At 42.6% G+C, this 23,762-nt stretch overlaps 1 protein-coding gene across 2 annotated transcripts in view; it reads right to left on the minus strand.

The window, feature by feature from the left end:
• The window catches only part of LOC125462076 (VPS10 domain-containing receptor SorCS1-like), a 1,248,383-nt gene that overhangs the window by 7,777 nt on the left and 1,216,844 nt on the right, over positions 1 to 23,762 (minus strand). The window contains exon 26 of one of the 2 annotated variants that reach the window (XM_059652946.1): positions 15,429 to 15,496. In XM_059652946.1, the coding sequence (XP_059508929.1) occupies positions 15,429 to 15,496 (68 nt within the window). Of the gene's footprint in view, positions 1 to 15,428; positions 15,497 to 20,382; positions 20,544 to 23,762 lie in introns of both variants that reach the window. The other variant, XM_048551586.2, reaches the window with a different exon arrangement.

Below are 23,762 nucleotides of genomic sequence, written 5' to 3' on the forward strand. Positions count from 1 at the left end.
TGTGAATTTCTTTAGAATATCCTGAGGTACAATATAAATACAAGAACCTCCTTTCTTCCCTTTTTTTGTATTTTGATAGATTGGTCCATATCAAATGATGAAGAACCCAAATCTCCAGGGAATAAATATCTCTTCAATGCTGATTGACAGCTGAGGCTGAAAGACTGAGCCATTTAACTGCATGAGCAAGAGTTAGAGCTTTTTTCAGCATATAAATCATAATTACTTCCAGAGGAAATATATAAGTTTATTTTAAAAGTAACTGTTGAGATTATTGACAGCTCAAGTGGAAAAAACTGGCACTTCATTTATTTTGGTCAATGTTGAAATAGCTGTGTCACTAAAAGGCACTTAACCAATCATGCACATCAAATGCATTTGAGAGCAGGAGTTCCCTGTGAGTTACTGAACTTCTGTAGTTTTAAGGCAGATAATTGTGTCATTATGCTGTGAAATCAGGAGTAGAAATGATTGAAATTAATTTGATAACAACACACAGTGAAGCAAAAATCATTGCATTTTAAGCACTAGTAGTCATCTGATTAAATAGTGGTGCCTGAAGAACTATTTTTGGGAAGCACAGTTAGTTAGCCAGTCAATGGGAAATTGAAATATCTGGAGTTTGCTTGACCAATTTACCCATTTTGATTTAAATGGACAATAAAATGTTGTGTGATAATTCTCCCACAACAGATATTTCATGCTGTAACTGCCACAGTATGGTTAGTTTGCGTCTCATTGTGTGACAGTCAGGGTCTAAATGCCCAAGGATTGATAAACATCCCAAAACTGTCTGATTTGTACATAGGACATAGAAAATAGAACAATACAGCGCACAACAGACCCTTCGGCACTCAATGTTGCACTGGCCTGTGAACTAATCTAAGCCCATCCCCCTACACCATCCCATCATTATCCATATGCTTATCCAAGGACTGTTTAAATGCCCCTAACGTGGCTGAGTTAACTACATTGGTAGGCAGGGCGTTCCACGTCCTTACCACTCTCTAAGTAAAGAACCTGCCTCTGACATCTGTCTTAAATCTATCACCCCTCAATTTGTAGCTATCCCCCTCGTACAAGCTGATGTCATCGTCCTCGGAAAAAGGCTCTCACTGTCCACCCTATCTAATCCTCTGATCATCTTGTATGTCTCTATTAAATCTCCTCTTAGCATTCTTCTCTTCAATGAGAACAGACCCAAGTCCCTCAGCCTTTCCTCATAAGACCTTTGCTCCAGACCGGGCAACATCCTGGTAAATCCCCTCTGCACCTTTTCCAGTGCTTCCACATCCTTCCTGTTATGGGGCAACCAGAACTGCACACAATATTCCAAATGAGGCCGCACTAGCATTTTGTACAGTTGCAGCATGACATCACGGCTCCGGAACTCAAACCCTCTACCAATAAAACCTAACACACCGTAAGCCTTCTTTACAGCACTATCAACCTGGGTGGCAACTTTCAGGGATCTATGTACATGGACACCAGGATCCCTCTGCACATCCACACTACCAAGAATCTTTCCATTGACCCGGTATTCTGCCTTCCTATTATTCTTCCCTAAGTGAATCACCTCACATTTATCTACATTGAACTCCATTTGCCACCTTTCAGCCCAATTCTGCAGTTTATCCAAATCTCCCTACAACCTACAACATTCTTTGACAGTGTCCACCACTCCACCCATTTTACTGTCATCTGCAACATTACTAACCTATCCACCTATGCCTGCATCCAAGTCATTTATAAAATCAACAAACAACAGTGGTCCCAAAACAGATCCCTGTGGTACACCACTCGTAACCGGACTCCAGGCTGAATATTTTCCATCAACCACCACTCGTTGCCTTCTTACAGAAAGCCAGTTTCTAATCCAAACTGCTAAATCTCCCTAATCCCGTGCCTCTGTATTTTCTCCAACAGCTTACCATGCGGAACATTATCAAAGGCTTTACTGAAGTCCATGTGCACCACGTCAACTGCCCTACCCTCATCCACATGCTTGGTCACCTTCTCAAAAAACTCAATGAGGTTTGTGAGACACGACCTGCTCTTGACGAATCCATGTTTGTATTTTAGAGATCTCCACTAGAGCTGAGACTCAGGCCAGGGTGCTATGGGACACATCACTGTCGCTGGTTTGATAAATATTAATTAATATCCAAAGAACCTATAATTATGAGAAAAGTCATAATGAAACAATTGGAGCATTGAGAAAAAAGGTACATTTAATGCAGAAAATAAGCCATGAAGTGATTAGAAACTGCTTTACATTTGTTTAATATTTCGGAAGGGTTGGCAAAGGTTATTGAAGCATTGAATAGTGAGACTATTGTGCGGCAGCTGATAGGAAAAGTAGTAACTGAGGAATGAACATGTCAATCAATCAATCCTTTTGCACACTGTAGTGTCACTAAGTTTCCTGTCCATATAAAAGACTGAAGAAATATATTAGCAGGGATCATGCATAATTTTTAAACAGTTCAAGAATCTTCTTCTCAACTGAAAACAAACTCTCTTCAATTCTGCTCTGTGATGGATTAACCATAATGGTAACAGGCAGAATATATGGATATTGACCCCTTGTCATCAGTAGAGACCAGCCTTACTTATGGACCAGGAGTACCAATACCGCCATTTCAATTTAGAGAGACATGGGCCAAATGCAGGCAAATGGAACTAGTTTAAAGGGAAATCTGACTGGCATGGACAGTTTGGAGCAAAGGGTCAATTTCTGAGCTGTATGTTTCGATGGCCTGATGACATTTTGGTTATTCTTAAACCCCGAGAAATGCTGCGAGGCAGAGATTCTGGATTCAGTCTGATTTTATCTTTTGGTTCTGTTTTCAATGGCCAGGTCTTGTAGGAATCAAAGGACAATGGGTCATCATCCAAGCTGGCCATCTCGGTGTTCAATTCTCACCTGGGATAATCGATACTAATCCCATTTCGCTGGTGCCACAGCCAGGACTAAATTATAAGCCTGAGGTATGGATGTCAGAGCTCGAGGACAGTTCTTCCTTTTAGGGAATTTGGTGTAAGATCCCATCATCTCTATTTGCATTTTTCTCTGGTGACTGTCACCAGTACACCCAGCAAATTGTCTGAAAGAGACTGTACACTGTGGTAGGACTAGAGTGTATGGTCCACCCTTAATACATTTCTGCAGGCTGTAACATTGTCACACAGAGAGGTTTCAACTGAGAAAAATAGAGAATAAAAATTCTGTGCAGTAACGGTCCCTTTGAATATTATGTTTTCATTACACATGTCCAAGCTAATCTAGAATGGGTATATCAATACAGGGTTTAAATTAAATTGGTTGAGATGAATTGACAAGAGCCATTGAAATTTTATAGAACAGAAGGAACAAATTCAGGCCTTATAGCTGAGATTATGTTTTCAAAAAGCTTTCTGATTAATTTCATTCCATGCTTTTTCCACATAGCTCATCAAAACTGTCGGTTTTAAAAATATTCATTCAATTCCTTTTTGAAACTTATCAAAAATGCATCCACCACCTTACCAGGCAGTGAGTTCCAGACCATAGTAATGTGTTGCATTAAAAAGAACTCTAATTTCTTACTAGATAATAAAATGTGAGGCTGGATGAACACAGCAGGCCAAGCAGCATCTCAGGAGCACAAAAGCTGACGTTTCGGGCCTAGACCCTTCATCAGAGAGGGGGATGGGGAGAGGGAACTGGAATAAATAGGGAGAGAGGGGGAGGCGGACCGAAGATGGAGAGTAAAGAAGATAGGTGGAGAGAGTATAGGTGGGGAGGTAGGGAGGGGATAGGTCAGTCCAGGGAAGACGGACAGGTCAAGGAGGTGGGATGAGGTTAGTAGGTAGCTGGGGGTGCGGCTTGGGGTGGGAGGAAGGGATGGGTGAGAGGAAGAACCGGTTAGGGAGGCAGAGACAGGTTGGACTGGTTTTGGGATGCAGTGGGTGGGGGGGAAGAGCTGGGCTGGTTGTGTGGTGCAGTGGGGGGAGGGGACGAACTGGGCTGGTTTAGGGATGCAGTAGGGGAAGGGGAGATTTTGAAACTGGTGAAGTCCACATTGATACCATATGGCTGCAGGGTTCCCAGGCGGAATATGAGTTGCTGTTCCTGCAACCTTCGGGTGGCATCATTGTGGCACTGCAGGAGGCCCATGATGGACGTGTCATCTAGAGAATGGGAGGGAGAGTGGAAATGGTTTGCGACTGGGAGGTGCAGTTGTTTGTTGCGAACTGAGCGGAGGTGTTCTGCAAAGCGGTCCCCAAGCCTCCGCTTGGTTTCCCCAATGTAGAGGAAGCCGCACCGGGTACAGTGGATGCAGTATACCACATTGGCAGATGTGCAGGTGAACCTCTGCTTAATGTGGAATGTCATCTTGGGGCCTGGGATGGGGGTGAGGGAGGAGGTGTGGGGACAGGTGTAGCATTTCCTGCGGTTGCAGGGGAAGGTGCCGGGTGTGGTGGGGTTGGAGGGCAGTGTGGAGCGAACAAGGGAGTCACGGAGAGAGTGGTCTCTCCGGAAAGCTGACAGGGGAGGGGATGGAAAAATGTCTTGGGTGGTGGGGTCGGATTGTAAATGGCGGAAGTGTCGGAGGATAATGCGTTGTATCCGGAGGTTGGTAGGGTGGTGTGTGAGAACGAGGGGGATCCTCTTGGGGCGGTTGTGGCGGGGGCGGGGTGTGAGGGATGTGTTGCGGGAAATACGGGAGACGCGGTCAAGGGCGTTCTCGATCACTGTGGGGGGAAATTTGCGGTCCTTAAAGAACTTGGACATCTGGGATGTGCGGGAGTGGAATGTCTTATCGTGGGAGCAGATGCGGCGGAGGCGGAGGAATTGGGAATAGGGGATGGAATTTTTGCAGGAGGGTGGGTGGGAGGAGGTGTATTCTAGGTAGCTGTGGGAGTCGGTGGGCTTGAAATGGACATCAGTTACAAGCTGGTTGCCTGAGATGGAGACTGAGAGGTCCAGGAAGGTGAGGGATCTGCTGGAGATGGCCCAGGTGAACTGAAGGTTGGGGTGGAAGGTGTTGGCGAAGTAGATGAACTGTTCGAGCTCCTCTGGGGATCAAGAGGCGGCGCCGATACAGTCATCAATGTACCGGAGGAAGAGGTGGGGTTTGGGGCCTTACTCTCCGCTTTCATTTGCCAATTATTTTGAAATACTATTTTTATATGAACATCACTTAAACACAATTGTCAATGTTCAATTAGACTTTCATAAATACTCATGTTTGCATTACTGTTAAAGATATTCATTAGTCACAGTCTCTAAAGGGCTTCAAACTTGATTGGAAAGTTGGAAGAGTTTGAGTGTGGCTGTGTGGAAAACCAAGTTCCCTACTGATCTCAGAAAACGCTGGAGAAACTCAGCAGGTCTGGGAGCATCCATGGAGAGGGAAACAGGGTTAACGTTTCAGGTCCTGTGACCCTTCCTCAGAACTGATTGTAGCTGGAAAAGATTGGTAGATATGCCGAGGTTGTGGTGGACAGAGGAGGGAGAAGTAAAGGGCAGCCCGGTGGCTCAGTGGTTAACACTGGTGCCTTACAGTGCCAAGGACCAGGGTTCAATTCCAACCTCGGACAACCGTCTGTGTGAAGTTTGCCCATTTTCCCCATGTCTGTGTGGGTTTCCTCCAGGTGCTCCAGTTTCCTCACAGAGTCCAAAGATGTGCAGGGTAGGTGGTTTGGCTATGCTGTAGTGCCCAGGGAAGTTTAGGTTAGGTGGGCCAGACATGAGAAATCAGGGTGGGATAATGGGTCTGGGCGAGATGCTGAATGGAGTTGGGCCGAATAGCCTGTTTCCACACTGTAGGGGTTATATGATGATAACTGATGTGTGGACATAAAGCCTAAAGAGAGAGGAAGGAACAGTTGGATAGACAAAGGAGTAGGCAAGAACAACAAAGGAATGGGTAGAGGTCAGCCTGGGAGAAGCAATAGCTGCAAATGGGAACCATTAGTGGCTGATGATGTGTTGAGTGTGTCAGCAGCCCATGTGATGACAAGGCCTGGTGTGAGAGGGTAGGGGTAAGGACATGGGAGAAGATGCTCAGAACCTAAACTTATTGCCCTCAATATTGAGTCCAGAAGGCTGCACAATTCCCAAGTGGAACGAGGTGCTGTCATTCCAGCTTGTGCCGAGTTTTACTGGAGCATTGCAGCAGACATGGGACAGATGTGTTGGATGGGGAACAGGGAGAAGTGGCATCAGTTTTCTTTTCTAATTTCCATCATATGCAGTTGCTTTTTTTTTGCTCTCTACCAATCACACTGCTCTCCTCCCAAACATGAGTGTATACTCAAGGAAAATTAAGATCATAGTTTTGAAAGATGTTTCTTTAATTTTTGTTATGGTCTTAATGCTCTGAAAATCTGGGATAACCACTTCGATGTTCCTGACAAGGGCAGCAGGAAGTCACAGAGCGGTATAGACTGCAATTCTGTATGAGGTCAAGAAAGTTTGCTCAATAGGAACAGGTTGAGTCATGAACAAAATGCTCAAGAGGAAATCAATCAAATGTGAGAGTAGTGGGCTCCACTCTGTCTCCACCACCCCTCATCCCAAACCCCACCATCGCTCTCATCAACCACCACCATACCTACGCTGAGATTAGACAGTGGTATCTCTTGATCCAATATTTTTATTCATTCCTTGGACATAGACGTCACTGGCCAGGCCAGTACTTATTGGTCACTCCTAATTGCTCAGAGAACAGCTGAGAGTCTGATGCATGGGGTCAGCAGGTTTCCTTCCCAAAAGGACTTTAATGAACCAATTGGAATTTTCCTGATAATCAACAATGGAGTCCTGGTCATCATTGAACTCTTAATTCCAGATTTTTATTGATTTCAAATTTTAACCATTTCCCATGCCAAGATTTGAAACCAGGTCCCCAGAACATTAGCTGGGTATCTGGGTCAACAGTAGGCTATCACCTCCCCTTCTACTAATGAACCTACTGTGTTAGTAGGAAAACCCTTTAATGACATGGAAAAGAACATTGGCGATATAAGCCCTGAATTCATACAAACAGCAAGGCTGGGGCACTGGATCTCAAGGAGTCAATGCTTGTTTTCAGTGCCATGCAGGGCACAGATGCTTATAAGAGCATTAGACTCAGCCATGAAACCTCCCGAGCCTTCTCTGCTGTTCATTAAGTTCACTGCTGACCTCTAACATTAAATCCACTTTCCTGACAATCTCCAAATCCATTTTAGATCCAAATGTTTATGTATTGTAGCCCTGAATATACTCAATGTGTGAACATCTGTGTATATACCTGGGGTATAGAAATCCTACAGACCTCAGAGAAGAATTTTCTCCTCATCCGAATCTTACTGGATCAATCCTGTATCTATGATCTCTAGTTCCGAACTTTCTATGCTAGGGTAAACGCCTTGCAGCATCTAATCTGTCAAGAAAGCCTTTAATAGCTTTCATTTTAATTAAATAATTGTTTTATATCAAGTGTAATCCTTGTTTTGGCCTGTGTAATTCAACTAAATAATTCACTAGCAAGATTTTCAGCTAAAAACCAAAGAAGGTCATTTATGACCACAGCCGCCCTGAATGAATGTGATGTCATACAATGGTCCTTCAGTTGTACATCCCCACACACCAAGAGAAGGTGGTGCACTTTCACCAATTTTAGTTAACTCAATCTCTAATTTCATCCACGTAGTCTGCTACATGACTGGCCGCAGTGGTTTCTTGAAGGCATTTGATGATTTAAAGTTTAAATGTTGCCTGCAGGCTGTGAGGTTTCTTGTCGTCTAATATCTGGTACGTTGATTCCCAGGGGAAAGTTGAAAGTGGAACACATTAAGATCCTTGGTTAAATGGTGATTTGAAGTTAATTTGTCTGTCAGGTTCACAGGTTGGCTGATGTATGATGGTTTCATTTGATCAAACAATAGACAAACACAATGTGTGAACATTTGTGTCTCACCATTGACTTTTCAGACATTTCAATGTCTTTTTCCTCATAAGGGTGTGTTCACATTGATTCTAGATCATGTGTTATCGATTTTGAGGCCTTCTCAGTCTTGTCTGAATGGGGAATGACCACGGTGATACAATGGGAAATTGATAGTTTTGGTCTTCCTTTTCATCCAGTATGGAGCCTCAAAGCAGGCAGTTTAGAACCCTATCATCTTTGTGTAAGCCCAACATTAAAATGATGTGTGAATCACTGAATAACTGTAAATATCCAGATTTATTTAGGTATTTGTCAGAGAATAGGTCTGTAGTCCAAATATCGAAAGCAGATGATTTCCCTGGCAGCCATCCAGGCAGCTTGGCTGTGTCCAAAGCTCACTGAGGTTATAAAACTATTGCTAAATTTACCCATTGTTTTATGCCGTGATCTACTTCCACTTTTCTATTCTTGTGGCATTGAGGCTGAAGTATATCCTGTGCTTTGTCTGGCTTTACCTAGCTTATGTCAGAAATCTATTCCATTGTTAGCTTTGCTTTGTCTGAGATCAGAGATGTTTGCCTGTACGATATGTGGGGGATTACAATGTTCAGGAAGTCAATGACACAGATGATCATCCGTCTGTACTCCAAAATCTAACACAGATTGATTTGGAACTCGGAATCGCTTTAGAGAGGGAGGATGAGGTATCAAGGATGAAGGGCACATCAATAGAAACAACAGTAAAAACCATTTAAGTCACAATGAGATTACAGAAATCCTTCTTCTCTCTCAAACAGAGGGATCAGCAAATGGCTTTACCTCAACTCAGACCAATATGGGATTGCATAAGTCTCCTGCCAACTGTTTGAACATCATCCTTCCTGATAATACCATCTTAGGAGGCATCATGGAAAGGACACCATCCAACAGACCCAGTTAATAGAACAAACAAGGCTCAATGTCAACTCTTTTTTCTGGCTAAAAAGATGCACAATATTGTGTGAATTTATTGCACATGGCTAGAAATATGTTTACAGGCTTTAAACGAATTTGGAGACATCTCTGTCATTTAGTATTTGCAGTTACATGAACTGGCAAATGTATAGCAATCATAATGGAGAGGGATATGAAATTTATCAGCACAGCAGAATTGCCATCTTGTTCTAATGTGTCATGCTGTGATATTGCTTCTAGTAGTTTTTAAATGTTAATAGTTTTGCCTCCATTTTAATATAAAAGGATTGGTTTTGTTTGTCACACTTCCTAGAGATGCTCACTCGATGAATGAGACTGCGTTATAATTATCCCTGAACGGTGTTCACTTACTGAGCTCCATTACTGAACTTACAGGTCTTCTACCAAGAACCACTTTTGTATTTTCAACTGATTTTGCATTAGTTACTCCCTGGGTATCAGAATGGAAACTTTGTGTCTAAGAAGTGATCAAATCCAACACCTCAACTCATGATTCATCTGGCAACATTTTTGACGTTTGAGTAGCTAAGCCAGTTTTGTTTTTGTTTAGCTATGCATCATTGTACTGGTGCTGCTTTGATAGCTTGGAATGGTCCTGAGTGGTCAATAGCTAGACCCTTTGACTTCTACAATACTCTTGTGAATAGCTATTTGTTTATTTGGCTATCTTGTTTTCGTGACAGTCCTGACAAAATAAAGCTATCAAGTTAAGGGAACTGGAAGTCACCTTCAGGATTTCAGATTTAGCATTGCTAATGAAATGCAAATAAAGAAACTTGGTATTGTGTAGGTGAAGTTTTGATTTCATCTTGAGAACCCTAGTCCTATGTAAGCTACAGCTGCTCCAATGAAGTGGGAATTGGGAAAGTTTTGGATTTATAAAGTGCCTCTCACAACTTCAGAATGTCTCAAAATGCCTCAGTTATTGGTGCACTTTGCCTGATGTAACATTATCTTTCTCCCTGGGGGGAGAGGTTTGGAGATTGTTTGCAACATTAACACCATGCTTGAAGCAGAGCCGAGTGTCTCAGCACACTTCACTAAGACCAGACAATTCCACTTGTGGAATGTCACCTGCATTTGCTGCTGAAGTCCACATCTCCGCCTTTGTTACATGTTAATTGTGCGAATGAACTCCTAGCTGAGCTGCCACATACATTGCAGGAGTTTAAAATGGAGGTTCACCACCAATAAATGTTAGCCCAGTCAGCATTAACCATTCCCATCACTCACCACCAATAAATGCTAGCCCAGCCAGCATTACCCAATCCCAGCAAAGAATAAAGAGAAAGCTGACCTCTGTAAACACTGAGTCGTGGAGTCATAGAGCTGTGCAGCACGGACGCAGACCTTTTGATCCAACTCATCATGCCGACCAGATATCCCTCTAAACCCTTCCTATTCATATCCCCATCCAGAGACCTTTTAAAAGTTGTAACTGTACCAGCCTCCACCACCTCCTCTGGCAGCTCATTCCATACACACATATCATCTGCATGCAAATGTTGCCCCTTAGGTCTCTTTTAAATCTTTCCCCTCTCACCTTAAACCTGTGCCCTCTCGTATTCAACTCCCCCACCCCAGGGAAAAGACCTTGTCTATCTACCCTATCCAGGACCATCATGACTTTATAAACCTCTATAAGGTCACTCCCTAGCCTTCAGCGCTCCAGGGAGAATAGTCCCAGCCAATTCAGTCTTTCCCTATAGCTCAAACCCTCTAACTCTGGCAACATCCTTGTAAATGTATTTTGAACTCTTTCACGGTTCACAACATCTTTCCTATAGCAGGTAGAACAGAAATTGCGCACAGTATTCCAAAAGTGGCCAAACCAATATCCTTTACAGTTGTGACATATCCTCTCAACTTCTATACTCAATGCCCTGATCTATAAAGGCAAGCATACCAAACACCTTCTTCACTATCCTGTCTACCTGCAACTCCGCTTTCAAGGAACTATGAACCTGTGCTCCAAGTTTCTTTGTTCAGCAACACATCTCAGGACTTTACTATTAAGTGTATAGGTCCTGCCCAGATTTGCCTTTTCAAGTGCAGCACCTCACATTTATTTAAATTAAACTCCATCCGGCACTCCTCACCCCATTGGCCCATCTGATTACGATCCTATTGTACTCTGTGGTAACCTTCTTCAGTACAGCTCCAGTTTGGTGGCATCTGCTAACTCACAAACCATACCTCCTGTGTGCACAACCAAACCATTTATATAAATGACAAAAAACAGTGGACCAAACACCAATCCTTGCGGCACACTGCTTGTCACAGGCTTCCAGTCCTGAAAAGCAACCCTCCACCACCACCCTCTGTCTTCTACCTTTGAGCCAGTTCTGTATCCAGATGGCTAGTTCTCCCACTGTTCCCTTTATCCTCTTCTAGGCATTCACTTGATCCCTGCTGCCTATACCTGACATATGCTTCTGTCTTATTCTTGACCAAAACCTCAACTTTCCTACACATCCAGCACTCCCTACACCTATGATACTGCTTCATGTACACTCATCCACAGCAAGTCTTCTTCATTTACAATCTTTGAGCTTATTGGTCTGCATTTATTCCTGGGAAAGCCAACATTAAATTTTAAAATTCTCATCCTCGCTTACAAATGCTTCCATTATCTCAGCCCTTGGATGTGAGTTTGCTCGCTGAGCTGGAAGGTTAGTTTTCAGACGTTTCGTCACCATTCTAGGTAACATCATCAGTGAGCCTCCGACGAAGCGCTGGTGTTATGTCCCGCTTTCTATTTATCTGGTTAGGTTTCCTTGGGTTGGTGATGTCATTTCCTGTTCTTTTTCTCAGGGGATGGTAGATTGGCTCCAAGTCAATGTGTTTGTTGATGGAGTTCCGGTTGGAATGCCATGCTTCTAGGAATTCTCGTGCATGTCTCTGCTTGGCTTGTCCTAGGATGGATGTGTTGTCCCAATCTCAGCCCTTCCTACCTTGTGCAGCCTAGTAACCCTTCAAGGTAATAGATCTATTTGTGGCATTCCCAGTTCAGCCATTCCACTTTAGGTGGCCATACCTTCAGCTACAAAGCTGCTCCATTCTAGAATTCACTCCAAGTCTTCTTGACTCACTATCTTACCTTCTTTGTTGAAGGCTTTCCTCAGACCTACGTCATTGACTGATTTTCAGGACTGCCCTGAAAACTGTTTTGAGATGTTTAAGCCAGCATAAGTAACTATACAAATGCAATCTGCACTGTCACTTCAGGAAGCTCCCAAGGAATCTTCCTTAATCTCACTTTTCTCCCTCACACTTGCAACATCATCTAAGGTATTGTTGGCATCTAAATGCAATTCTCTGTCACCTGAACTGCTGTTGTGCTTTTAGAATGCTTATTCTGGATACCATAGGGGAAGGCAAAGCTACAACATTCTACACCAACCTCTCCTTCATAAATGCTTTATTGTCCCAAATGACCACAGTTACTCTCCAATACAAACACTGTCACCTTCGAGCTCCCTAACATTACATGTGATATCCTTTTCCGCATCTATCTGCCCCTTGAGACGTGCATTCATATCTTTAGCACAGTTAAGGCAAACTGTTACAAATCTCACCTTGTCAGTTTCCAGAAACTTCACATCTAAAACTTTACGGTTGATATTTCATCCGCACAAAGTCCACTGCTACTGTTTGCATTGCCCAACACTGGCATCCTGTCTCACCAAAGCTGAAGCTTATAACTGGCCTTAGTTGTGTTTAAATCAGTTCTTGGCTTCGTTTCCCCATGTGTGTACCTTCCTTTGGTGCTGTAACGCATTCAAAATGCTCCAATCTTCCTTCTGAGGACTTTTGTGTTCCCATTCTAACTTTTGCTTTGCCACTGAAGGATACGCTTTGAGCATAGCTTCATTTTCTGAAGTTTCATCCTCCTAAGCCCTTTTGTCTCTCCTTCCCTTTAAACCTCCCTCAAAATCCACCAATCTTTTATCCCACTATGAAAATGCTTTTCTTCCTTAATTATATTATAATAAAGTCAAGTTACTGCTGTAAAAATATAAATAGGAAGTTGGGAGCAATTTTTATATGCAAAAGGCGTTGAAGATATAGGCCTTTACAAGTGGCTGTTGAAACCAAGCCCATTGCAATATTTAAGGGGCAAATTAGATGAATCATTAAATAAAAATCCAAAGAAAGACAAAGAAAAAGGGATTGCAGTGGATCACTCCAGTGGAGAAACTCAGTTTGGCAGGCACAAAGAGCCAAGAGGCATTGTTTAGTGTCCTCAGCATCCAGGACCTTTGTGACACAGAGGAGATACTAGCTGGCTTTGACATTTGCAATCTCTAAAAATGTTATTCCAGTTCTCTTTTGTTGCTCTTCTATTGAACCCTAAGACTTTTCAGACCTGACACTACAACAGTTGGATCTAGGACACACCTGAGATATCCCAGTCAAGTCAGGATTTTCAATCTTGCCATGGAAAAATCTTTGAATCAACTTCAAAGTCTGAGTAATCATGAACATAATATGGAAGTTGATTCTAGTTTCAGCTTCAAGGACATTGGTGGGAGGCACGTTGTTGGAGAGAATCCTGAAGGACAGGATTTGCATGTATTTGGAAAGGCAAGGACTGATTAGGGACAGCCAACATGGCTTTGTGTGTGGGAAATTGTGCCTCACTAACTCGGTTGAATTTTTTGAAGAAATAAGGAGAGTTTTGATGAGGGCAGAGTGTTGGATGTAATCTATATAGACTTCAGTAAGGTGTTCAAAAAGGTTCCGTATGGTAGATTGGTTGGCAAGGTTAGATCATGTGGAATGCAGGGAGATCTTGATATTTGGATACAGAGCCAGCTTGAAGGTAGAAGACAGAGGATGGTAGTGGAGAGTCGCTTTTCACACTGGAGACCTGTGACCAGCGGTGTGTCACGAGGATTGGTGCTGGATCACTGCTTTTTGTCATTTATATAAATGATTTAGATGTGCACATAGGAGGTATGGTTAGTAAGTTAGCAGATGGCAACAAAATTGGAGGTGTAGTGGACAGTGAAGAAGGTTACCTCAGACTACGATGGGACCTTGCTCAAATGGGCCAATAAGCTGAGGAGTGGCAGATGGAGAATAATTTAGATAAATGTGAGGTGCTACATTTGGGAAAGGCAAATCGGGGCAGGACTTATACACTTCATGATAAAGTCTTGGGGAGCGTTGCTGAACAAAGAGAGCTTGGAATGTAGGTTCATACTTCCTTGAAAGTGAAGTTGTAGGTAGACAGGATAGTGAAGAAGGTGTTTGGTTTGCTTGCCTTTACTGGTCAGGGCTTCGAGTACAGGAGTTGGGAGGTTACGTTGCGGCTGTACAGGACATTGGTTAGGCCATTACTGGAATACTGTGTGCAGTTCTGGTCTCCCTGCCTGAGGAAGGATATTGTGAAACTTGAAAGGGTTCAGAAAAGATTTACAAGGATGTTGCCAGGGTTGGAGGGCTTGAGCTATAGGGAGAGGATGAATAGACTAGAGCTATTTTCCCTGAAGCATTGGGGCTGAGGGGTGACCATATAGAGGTTTATAAAATCATGGGGTCTTGGATAGGGTAAATGACAAGGTCTTTTCCCTGGGATGGGGGAGTTCAAAACTAGAGGACGTAGGTTTAAGGTGAGAGTGGAAAGATTTAAAAGGGACCAAAGGAGCATCACTTTGACACAGAGGGTGGTGCGTGTATGGAATGAACTGCCAGAAGAAGTGGTGGAGACTGGTACAATTACAGCATTTGAAAGGCATCTGGATAGATATATGAAGGGCTTAGAAGGATATGGACCAAATGCTGATAAATGGGGCTAGATTTATTTAGGATATCTTGTTGGCATGGATGTTTTGGACCGAAGAGTCTATTACCATGCTGCATATCTCTAAGACTCTATGTCTGTAAAGTACAAACTCTTGCATTTACATTGTGCTATTTATGACCACAGAATGTTGCGAAGTGATCTCCTGCCAAACTTTGAACTGTTTGATATTTCTGTGCAAAATTGTGCACAGCAGGGTCTCACAAATAGCAATGTGTTAAGGACCATAAAATCTGTTTTTGCTGATGTTCATTTAGGGTGAGTGCTACCTATTGAATCATTGTCTTGGTCGGCAGGCAAACTGTAGCAATTCTGAAATACCAATGGTGCAAAGAATCCAAACAATAACAGATTAGATGGTTTTGGAACTGAACCAATGAATAAAAGCTCAACATTAATGGCAAATTATCTATTTGTGTGGGTCTGCCTATATTGGCAGATTGTGGCATCTTGCTCTTTACAACCTTGGGCAATCATATCACTTGAATCATTTGTAGTTGCAGAAGGCAATTCCTTTTTTTTACCAACACACAGAAAGAAGGACAACAAGTGCAAATGTTCTTTATGAGTTATGGTGAGAGGAGACACATGTCATCTTTAAAACAAAACTTGGTCTCTCGTGAGTCTGACAGCAACACAAAGCACATGGAAGAAAAAAAATGAGCTTTTATAAAACAAAATGAAGAGATAACAGGAGTGGGGGGAATGGCTTCAGAACTCACCAGGTGCACGCAATGGCCACTCCTCCCTGGCGCTCCCTCCAACATGGTGAATAAGGCTGCTCAGAGCACTGCAAGACACAGTCAAATTTCATTCCCTGCAGCTTTTGCTCAGCGTGAAAGCCAGCATTAAAACAACAGTGTCACAAGGAAACTGCTGTGTCAGGCTTGTGCCAAATTCTAATAAAACTGGGCCTTTTATTTCTTATTCCAACTTCATTTTAGTAAAACAAAAAAAGAACATTGAAATTCAAAGTGAGGTGTGATCTTTGTATTGCCTCAAGGGCTTTTGACTTTAGTGTCCCTTTAGATAGCTGTGCCACAAAACAACAGTCACTGTCAAGCCCTGATATTTCAGTCCACTGGTGAGATTTCGGTCAAAATGTTACAGGCTGCATGATGTGTTTCAGGGGGATCTTTGCTGCACCTAGCAGACCCCTCCTCAACTCCCCCATCCATATAAAATGCGCTGTTAATCTTTCCTATTTGTGTGTTGGTCAAATCATCTACTACATTCAGGATGGACACTAGCATCTGATGAAAGATGTGGTAAATTCAAACTGACAACAAGTTGTCTAATTCAAACCTCACTGTAACTGAAATATTCCCGCATGTAAGCAAGGAATATCCACCCTGGCAAGAATCTGCTTTGACAGGTCCCTGTTACTGATACAGCAATGTTTCCAGTGTAGGTAGATAACGGGCCATGATATTCCCTTTCAACGCTTTACACTAATGAAATCACTGAAAGTGGATCTCAGGACGATAGTTACCTATAAGACTGAATATAATTCTGTCCAAAGTTAAGACACTGAATTATAAAATATAAGAGCTACTGAACTTATTGAATTGCCTTACCACTTGGTAGGAACTGAAGTTTCTTCTATTGCATGCATGCAGTTCTATATATATATTGTATAAAATATATCTATATATAGATATCTGGAAAATTGCCTCTGGTGTAGAGATCAAATTCTGGATTGGATGCAATGTTTTTCTCATTTGGCATTCATTTGGTTAGGCTGCAGTCTCATTAATGACCAAAGCCCTGGAGCTATCAGAACAATTAAGCACCACTTAAAGCTTTAGCTTGAGGTGAAAAGACAGTGAAATAGGTCGAGGGTGGGGGAGAAGATTTGAAAAAAAAATTCCACTCATGCTTACCACTATCTTTGTTGTAACCAGACACCTGAAAAGGAGCTGGTTAATTAGCTTCTCGAGTTCTACCTTTCAATTAGCTTATAGCTGATCTCTGACCTAACTCTGACTTCCTGCCTTTGCCCTAGATCCCTGAGGCAATAGGTTCAGAAATATGAGATAACAAGATGTAGAGCTGGATGAACACAGCAGGCTGAGCAGCATCAGAGGAGCAGGAAGGCTGACCCAAGAGTCTAGGCCTGAAACGTCAGCTTTCCTGCTCCTCTGGTGCTGCTTGGCCTGCTGTGTTCTTCCAGCTCTACACCTTGTTATCTCGGATTCTCCAGCATCTGCAGTTCCTACTATCTCAGGTTCAGAAATATCACATGTTTCAGTTGTACATTTGGAATTAATTGTCGGCTGCAGAAATATTCCAAACATCCACCACAGTATAGAATTGCTTCCTAATTTCACTTCTGAAAGAAATGTTTCTAATTTTATTTATCTATCGGCCTTATTCTTAGCCCCCAAGACCAGTAGAAATACTTTTTCTTTATGTACGCTATGTTTTTCTCCTAAAAACATGAAAAATTCGATCAAGTCTCCCTTCAGCCTTTTAACTTCCCGGGTTTGTTTTATACTTGTTTACAGCATGTGAGCATTGCTGGCTGATTTGAGATTTATGTCCTGTCCCTAATTGCCCCTGAGTAAGTGGTGGAAAGCTGCCTTCTTGAACTGCTGCAGTCCTTGGGGTGAAGGGACAACTGTCGTGCCGTTAGGGAAGGATTTCAGGATTTTGACTCAGTGAAGGTGCCGTGATAAATTTCTAAGGCAGGACGGTGAGTGGCATGGGAGGGCGGTGGGGGGGGTGGGGGGGTGGAATCTTGCAGGGAGTGGTGTTGCCACATATCTGCTATCCTTGGTTTTCTAGATGGAAGATGTTTCAAATTTGTAAGGTGCTGTTGGAGGAAGCTGGTGATTTGCACTTTGTAGACGGTGCACGCAGCTGCAACTGTGAGTCAATGTCGGAAGGAGTAGATGTGTAAGGTAGTGACTGCAGTGTCCATTTACTGGGCTGCTTTTATCTGATGGCGTTGACTTCTTGAATGCAGCTTTCATTATAGCTGCATTAACACAGGCAAATGGAGAATGTTTCCTCACATCCCTGGGTTGTGATTTGCTAATAGAAGACATCAGAGAGATTGGAGCTGAGTTCCATGCCCTGGAATTCCCATCCTTTACCCGATCTTGAAGCCATTATAATTAAATGGCTAATCCAATCCAGTTCCTGGTCAATAGCTACGCCTAGGCTTTTGATAGTGGGGACTTAGGAATAGTAATACCATTTAATGAGGCTAGAATTCCTCCTGTTTAAGATGGTAATTGCTTTATACTTTTTGCCATGAAAATGACTTGCCACTGATGAGCCCAATCCTGAATGTTGTCCAAGTCTTGCTGCATATGTACATGGACCACTTATCGATCTGAGGAGTCACAAATGGTGCTGAGCACTATGTAAAGGATGTTGGTGGGGTGGCATATATTGATAACATTTCCCAGGTGGCCATTTCATCACTTTTCCAGCTTGTCCTGCGAAATGTCCAGGATGTTATGGAACTGCATGGAGAAGGTTAAGGAGATATGTTTGATTCGCCCCAGTTTACTCACTCAATTTTGGATCTTGCAATTTTGGCGTGTGGGTGTGGTAGGAGAGAGGGCGCAAGATCGACGAGTCACCATGTTGCGGTAGGGGAGAGAGGATATCTCTCTCTAAGGTCAGATTTCCACATTAGCACAGCCCCGCACCACAAAAGTCTGCCCCTGTACAAGCTGTCCCCACACCCCTGACCCAAGCTCTCAATCAAGACCACACATCTCACCTCACCCTCAATCCCTTTCGACCTTACCACCCCTCCCCCCTGCCTCAGATTCTGGGGCATGGAATCTGGAGACTACTCCTTGCAATTCCAGTCCTGCTCCTGTTGGTGGCGCTCCAATTACAGAACAGCCACCTGATCCAATAGCCCAGTGTTTCTCTGTGATTGGGCTGCTGTTTGACTGAAATGGGAAGTGTCCTGCCTCCAGCCAATTCACTCTTCTCACACCACTGAATGGTTGGGGGCTGCTGTAATTAGCAGAGCCCCATTCCCCCGCCCCGGCTTCCCTGGTGTCGTGGTGTGAAATCCCAACATCCTTAAAAGGTCCTGCCCCAGGCTGTAAGATGACATGGATGCTGTCTGACCCACTGTGATCTCCAGCATTTTTGTTTTCAGTACAGATTCCAGCATCTGGTGTAATTTGTTCCTGCGTAAGATAACACCTACCACTTTGGATTCGACTCCTCCAGATATCAAAGTCTGCATTCCCGAAGCTTTATGATTGTTTTCTGTTGCTGCTCATGACAGTTTAATGATCAATTCACCTGGATCCCTAAATCCCTTTTGACCTCTGCAGTTTCTATCTACCACTGCTTGGAAGGTACCTTGGTCTATCCTTTTTCAATCCAAAGTGGATGATTTTCCATTTGCCCACATCAAAATCCATTGTCCCATTTAACCCATTTTTTATATTTGTTAATATATTTCACTGTTTCATGCCAGCTGTGTATACATCATCAGAAAATTTGAATACATGGCTTTCTGGTCCGTCATTTACATCATTAATAAATATGTTGAATGATTGGGCCCTCAATCACAGACCCTGGAAAATATCACTTGTGACCTCCTGCAAGGTGGAGAATACACCTTACCTCAGTGGAATAAATATACATGCATCTACCCTGTGTCTCCTGGCACCCAGGCAAGGTCCAAAGCATTCCAACAACTTTTCTTCAGATTGACTTGCTTCAGCTTTCGTTAACAGTCTCTTGTTGGAGAAATTCTCAAATGGCTTTTGGAAATCCATGAAAATAAAATGTGTAGACTTTCTCCTACCCACCAATTCAATCATCCTTGATCTCAAGGGCCTGCCTAAGGTGAAGACTTTAGTCATGTCTTCAAAAGGTTTCAGTCAGGCTCCTAACGCAGGACTGACCTTTATAAATCCATTTGGACCCTCCCTGATCAGCTGAAAAATTTCAAGACCTGTCTATTGTCATTGTTATAGACTCCAGTAGCCATAGATATCAGGCTAACTGGTCTAAAGTTTCCTGGTTTTTCTGTCTTAGTTCCAACTTGCTTAAATAAAGAGATGTCATTCACAATTTACTTTTCCAAAGGAACGGATTGAGAGAACTTTGCAAGATCAGAGTAGACCATTTACAACATTCATATTGACTTGCTTAAAACCCTGGGATGGGAAACATGGGACTCTTGGCATGTTCACTTTTTAGTGTCATTGTTGCTGCTGCTTTGCTTCTTTTATTTTGGTGATGCCTTTTACCTGTCTCAGTGCGAGACTACTTGGAGTGAGTAGCATGCTAAATTCATCCTCTGCTGTTCATACTAACATTAAACAATTACTCAACATGTCTGTACTTCCTTATTTTCAGTGACAATATCAGCAAGATCAGTTCTCAAGGGGCTTAATCTGCTCTTCCCCTTTCTGATTTTCTGAATAAAATTGTAATGGCCAAGGAGTCACTACTCTATAAATGCACTTGCGATACCCTCTCTGCGCCTGAACAGATTTTGCTGAGCTAGAAATGGGAAGGCTGAAATAGACTCCATACGTGGAATCACAGTCAAAGTTTGATATGGGAAGGCTGGGTGTGAGCATGGTAACAAAAATAAATATAAAAAATAAATTAGTTCCCAATAATGAATTGGGTTTTTCTTTTGTGTGTGTTGTGTGGAATTTACCATTATTTTACTTTGTTTACCTAAATGCTGTATGTCAAGGTCATCACCAGTACATTCCTCTGGCCTGGTTAATTCATTTTGGGTGATGTTGGGGATGCTCTCAATTTGGCTGACTGGACTTATCATCTCTTGCTCCTTCTCATTGGGCATCTGGGCATAAACGTTAATCCCTGGTATCTTCCTGTGTAAAATGATAGACAGCCAATTACAAAAATATACCAGAAGAGGATTTTGTTTTAGAATCTAGATATAGATGTGTTAGCTTGCTTTGATCGGTATGTTAGCTTGTTAGTGAGGGAGTGACAATTAAGAGATATTTTATGATTTTGGAGATGCAGATGAGCATCATTTCAAAGTGGCTTTAGCAAGAAAGATGAGTGTTTATACAGCGAAGCCAGATTACTTACCTTGATCTTAATCAAGTCATCTTCATTGGTCATCTTCATTAACTCAATGATGTGTAATTTCCACCTACAGTTATGGAGTTTTGCTGCCTGTTGGCATCTAGGTCCCTTTTAGAATTTCTTACCTTCATTGGGTCAAGTGACTTTGATGGATGAAAGACCTCATTTTTACCCAATCAGCTGACATCCAAGTAATGGAGTGACATTGAAGTGCTCATGCTAAAATGTTTAATATTCCAGCAGCAAGTAATGTTCGAAAGTGAAAGCAGGATAAGTTCAGTTATGAGTGTAACATACAGACGATACAGTTAATTGTGGATACCACACATTAGGAAGGATTTCAAGACCTTGAAGAGGGTGCAGAGGCACTTCACTGGGGTAAGAACTTCTGTTACTTGGAAAGAATGGATAAAGTGGGGCTGTTCTTCTTTTAGCAGAGAAGGTTAAGAGATTTGATAGAGACACTCAAAATCACAAATGGTACAGATGGAAAAATAAGGAAAAACTGTTTTCAGTAGAAGGCACTAATCACTTGATATCAAATGATTGGGATAAGAACCAGAAATGTCATAAGGAAGCTCTTATTTACAGAATTGTTGGGATTTGGATGTAATCGAAGGAGATTTGGAAGCAAGTGCAATTGTAGCACTCAAAAGGAAATTGGCTAAGGAAGATAAAGGGGAGCGACTGTGGAGAAAGAGAAAGGGAATGAAATTCCTCTACCATTGTCTCCACCTGCCATCAATAGATTTGGCACAAGAGCAAAGAGATAATTCTGAACCTGTTGCAACTGTCTCCAGTGAAGAGTTGAATGGGTGATCCGTACTCTAAGGTCTCCAGCTATACATATGCCAATCTCTAGCCAATTCATTCCATGTGACACCAAGAAATGGCTGAAGGTTATTCAGAATGAGTTGCACCTCTGCTGTACTGTTCCAGCGCAGTTCCACCCTGTGAAAAAATTGTCCAGGTAGACTTGTTCATAAAAAAGGTGGATAATTCTAACTCCACTGGTTATCTCCCCATCAGTCTACTCTCAATCATCGGCCAAGTGATAGAAGGTGTCATTGATAGTGTGATCAAGTGGCAGTAACTTATGAAAAGTTTGCTCACTGATACTCAGCTCAGTGTCCGCCAGGGGCATGGTGGTTCAATGGTTAGTACTGATACCTCACAGAGCCAGGAACACAGGTTCAATTCCACCCTAGGGTTTCAGTCTGTGTGGAGTTTGCATATTCTTTGCACATTTGCAAGTTAGGTGCATTAGCCATGGGAAATGCAGGGTTACAGAGATGGGGAAGGCCATTGGGATGCTCTTTGGATTGTTAGTGTGGACATGTTGGTTTGAATGGCCTGTTTCCACACTGTAGGGATTCTATGGAACCAACTCCAGGCCTCATTACAAACAAGCTGAATTGCAGAGGTGGTAATGAGCTGCTGTCCTTCATATCGAGGCAGTGTCTGATTATCGGGAAGTCAATGGAAATTGAGGGAAAAACTCATTGGTGGCTGCAGTCACACCTGGCATAAACTAAGGCAGTTGTAGTTGTTGGAGACCAGTCTTCTTAGCCCCAGAGCATTGCTTCAGAATGTTCTCAAGGTTCTCTCCTGGACTCAATCATCTTCGGCGCTTCCTCATTGATTTTCCATCCATCATAAGGGGCAGAAGTGAGGCCGTTCATTGCAATTTGTCAACTCATGAAGCAGTCCCTTCCCACGTGCAGAGAGACATAAACAACATCCAGGCTTGGGTGGATAAATGTCAAGCAATATTCATGCTTTGCAGGCATTATACATTGACCATTCCCAACACAAGAGACCGCTACTATCTCCCTTGATACTCAGCAGTGGTAATATTACTGACATCCTAGTGAGTATCATCGACTAGAAATGTTACTGGACCAGTCATCTAAATAGTGTGGCAACAAGAATAGGTCAAGTATTCTGTGGTAAATAGTTCATCTCTCACTCCCTACAGTCTTTCTAATATCCACATTGTGGAAGTCCAGGGTAGAATGGAATGCTCTCCATTTGGCTAAATAAGTGTAACTCCAACAAGGAGATCAACAGAACCACATCCAGGAAAAGGCAGCCAACGTGATTTGTTACCACAAGCCTTCAATTGAAACATTCACTGTCCATCACAAGTGCACAGTAGCAGCAGTGCGCACTGTCTACAAATAACATTGCAGTAACTTGTCTTGGTTTCATTTGTACCTATCAAATGTGCATCTTCTACCAGCCCAAAGAAAAGAATAACAGACTGAGAAGGGCACCACGAATTGCATGTTCCATCCATGGTGTTACACATCATTATGATTTGAAACTACATCGTCAGTCATTCATTGTGACCGGGTTGAACTCCAGGAACTCCCTACATAACAGTACGAGTGAAGGACCTACATGGCATGGACTGAAGCAATTCAAGAACATAGTTCACCATAGTCATCTCAGGGACTATGCTGGACAGCCTTGTCAGTGATAATTCCATCCCTTGAATTAAAGTTAAAAAGACACATTCCTGATCATTCTGAGATCGATGAGCAGAATCTTTCCATGTAATGTCAGGAGGTAATTCTTTTCCTGTAGAAGAATAGGCCAATGGAACAGGCTGTAGGTTTTTGTGATATATATTCATTTGTTGAGATTACAGCTCTAAAATGGGCTATTCATCCCAACTGGTCCATGCTAGTGCTTCTGTTCCACACATTCAACATTTTAAAGCCATTAAATTTTAGCTGAGTTACAGTCAGGTCAGTTGCTGCTCATTCACTGACTGGAGATAGATACACTGAATGGTTTACCTGAATTTTTGCTACCGAGGTAGACAGTGCAAGTCAGAAAATGCTGAAGCTCATCATAAAGGATCCCATTCAACTCAGTTTCCATTCTGAGGAGGAGGGAATTTGGGTTGACTCTGGCTTTGTCCTGTGTTTTAGAAGTTCTTTGTTTTTAAAAAAATATCATTCACAAAATGAGGGGGTCACTGATCAGGT

Source organism: Stegostoma tigrinum, chromosome 20 (genome assembly GCF_030684315.1).
Source record: "Stegostoma tigrinum isolate sSteTig4 chromosome 20, sSteTig4.hap1, whole genome shotgun sequence".
Classification (NCBI taxonomy): domain Eukaryota; kingdom Metazoa; phylum Chordata; class Chondrichthyes; order Orectolobiformes; family Stegostomatidae; genus Stegostoma; species Stegostoma tigrinum.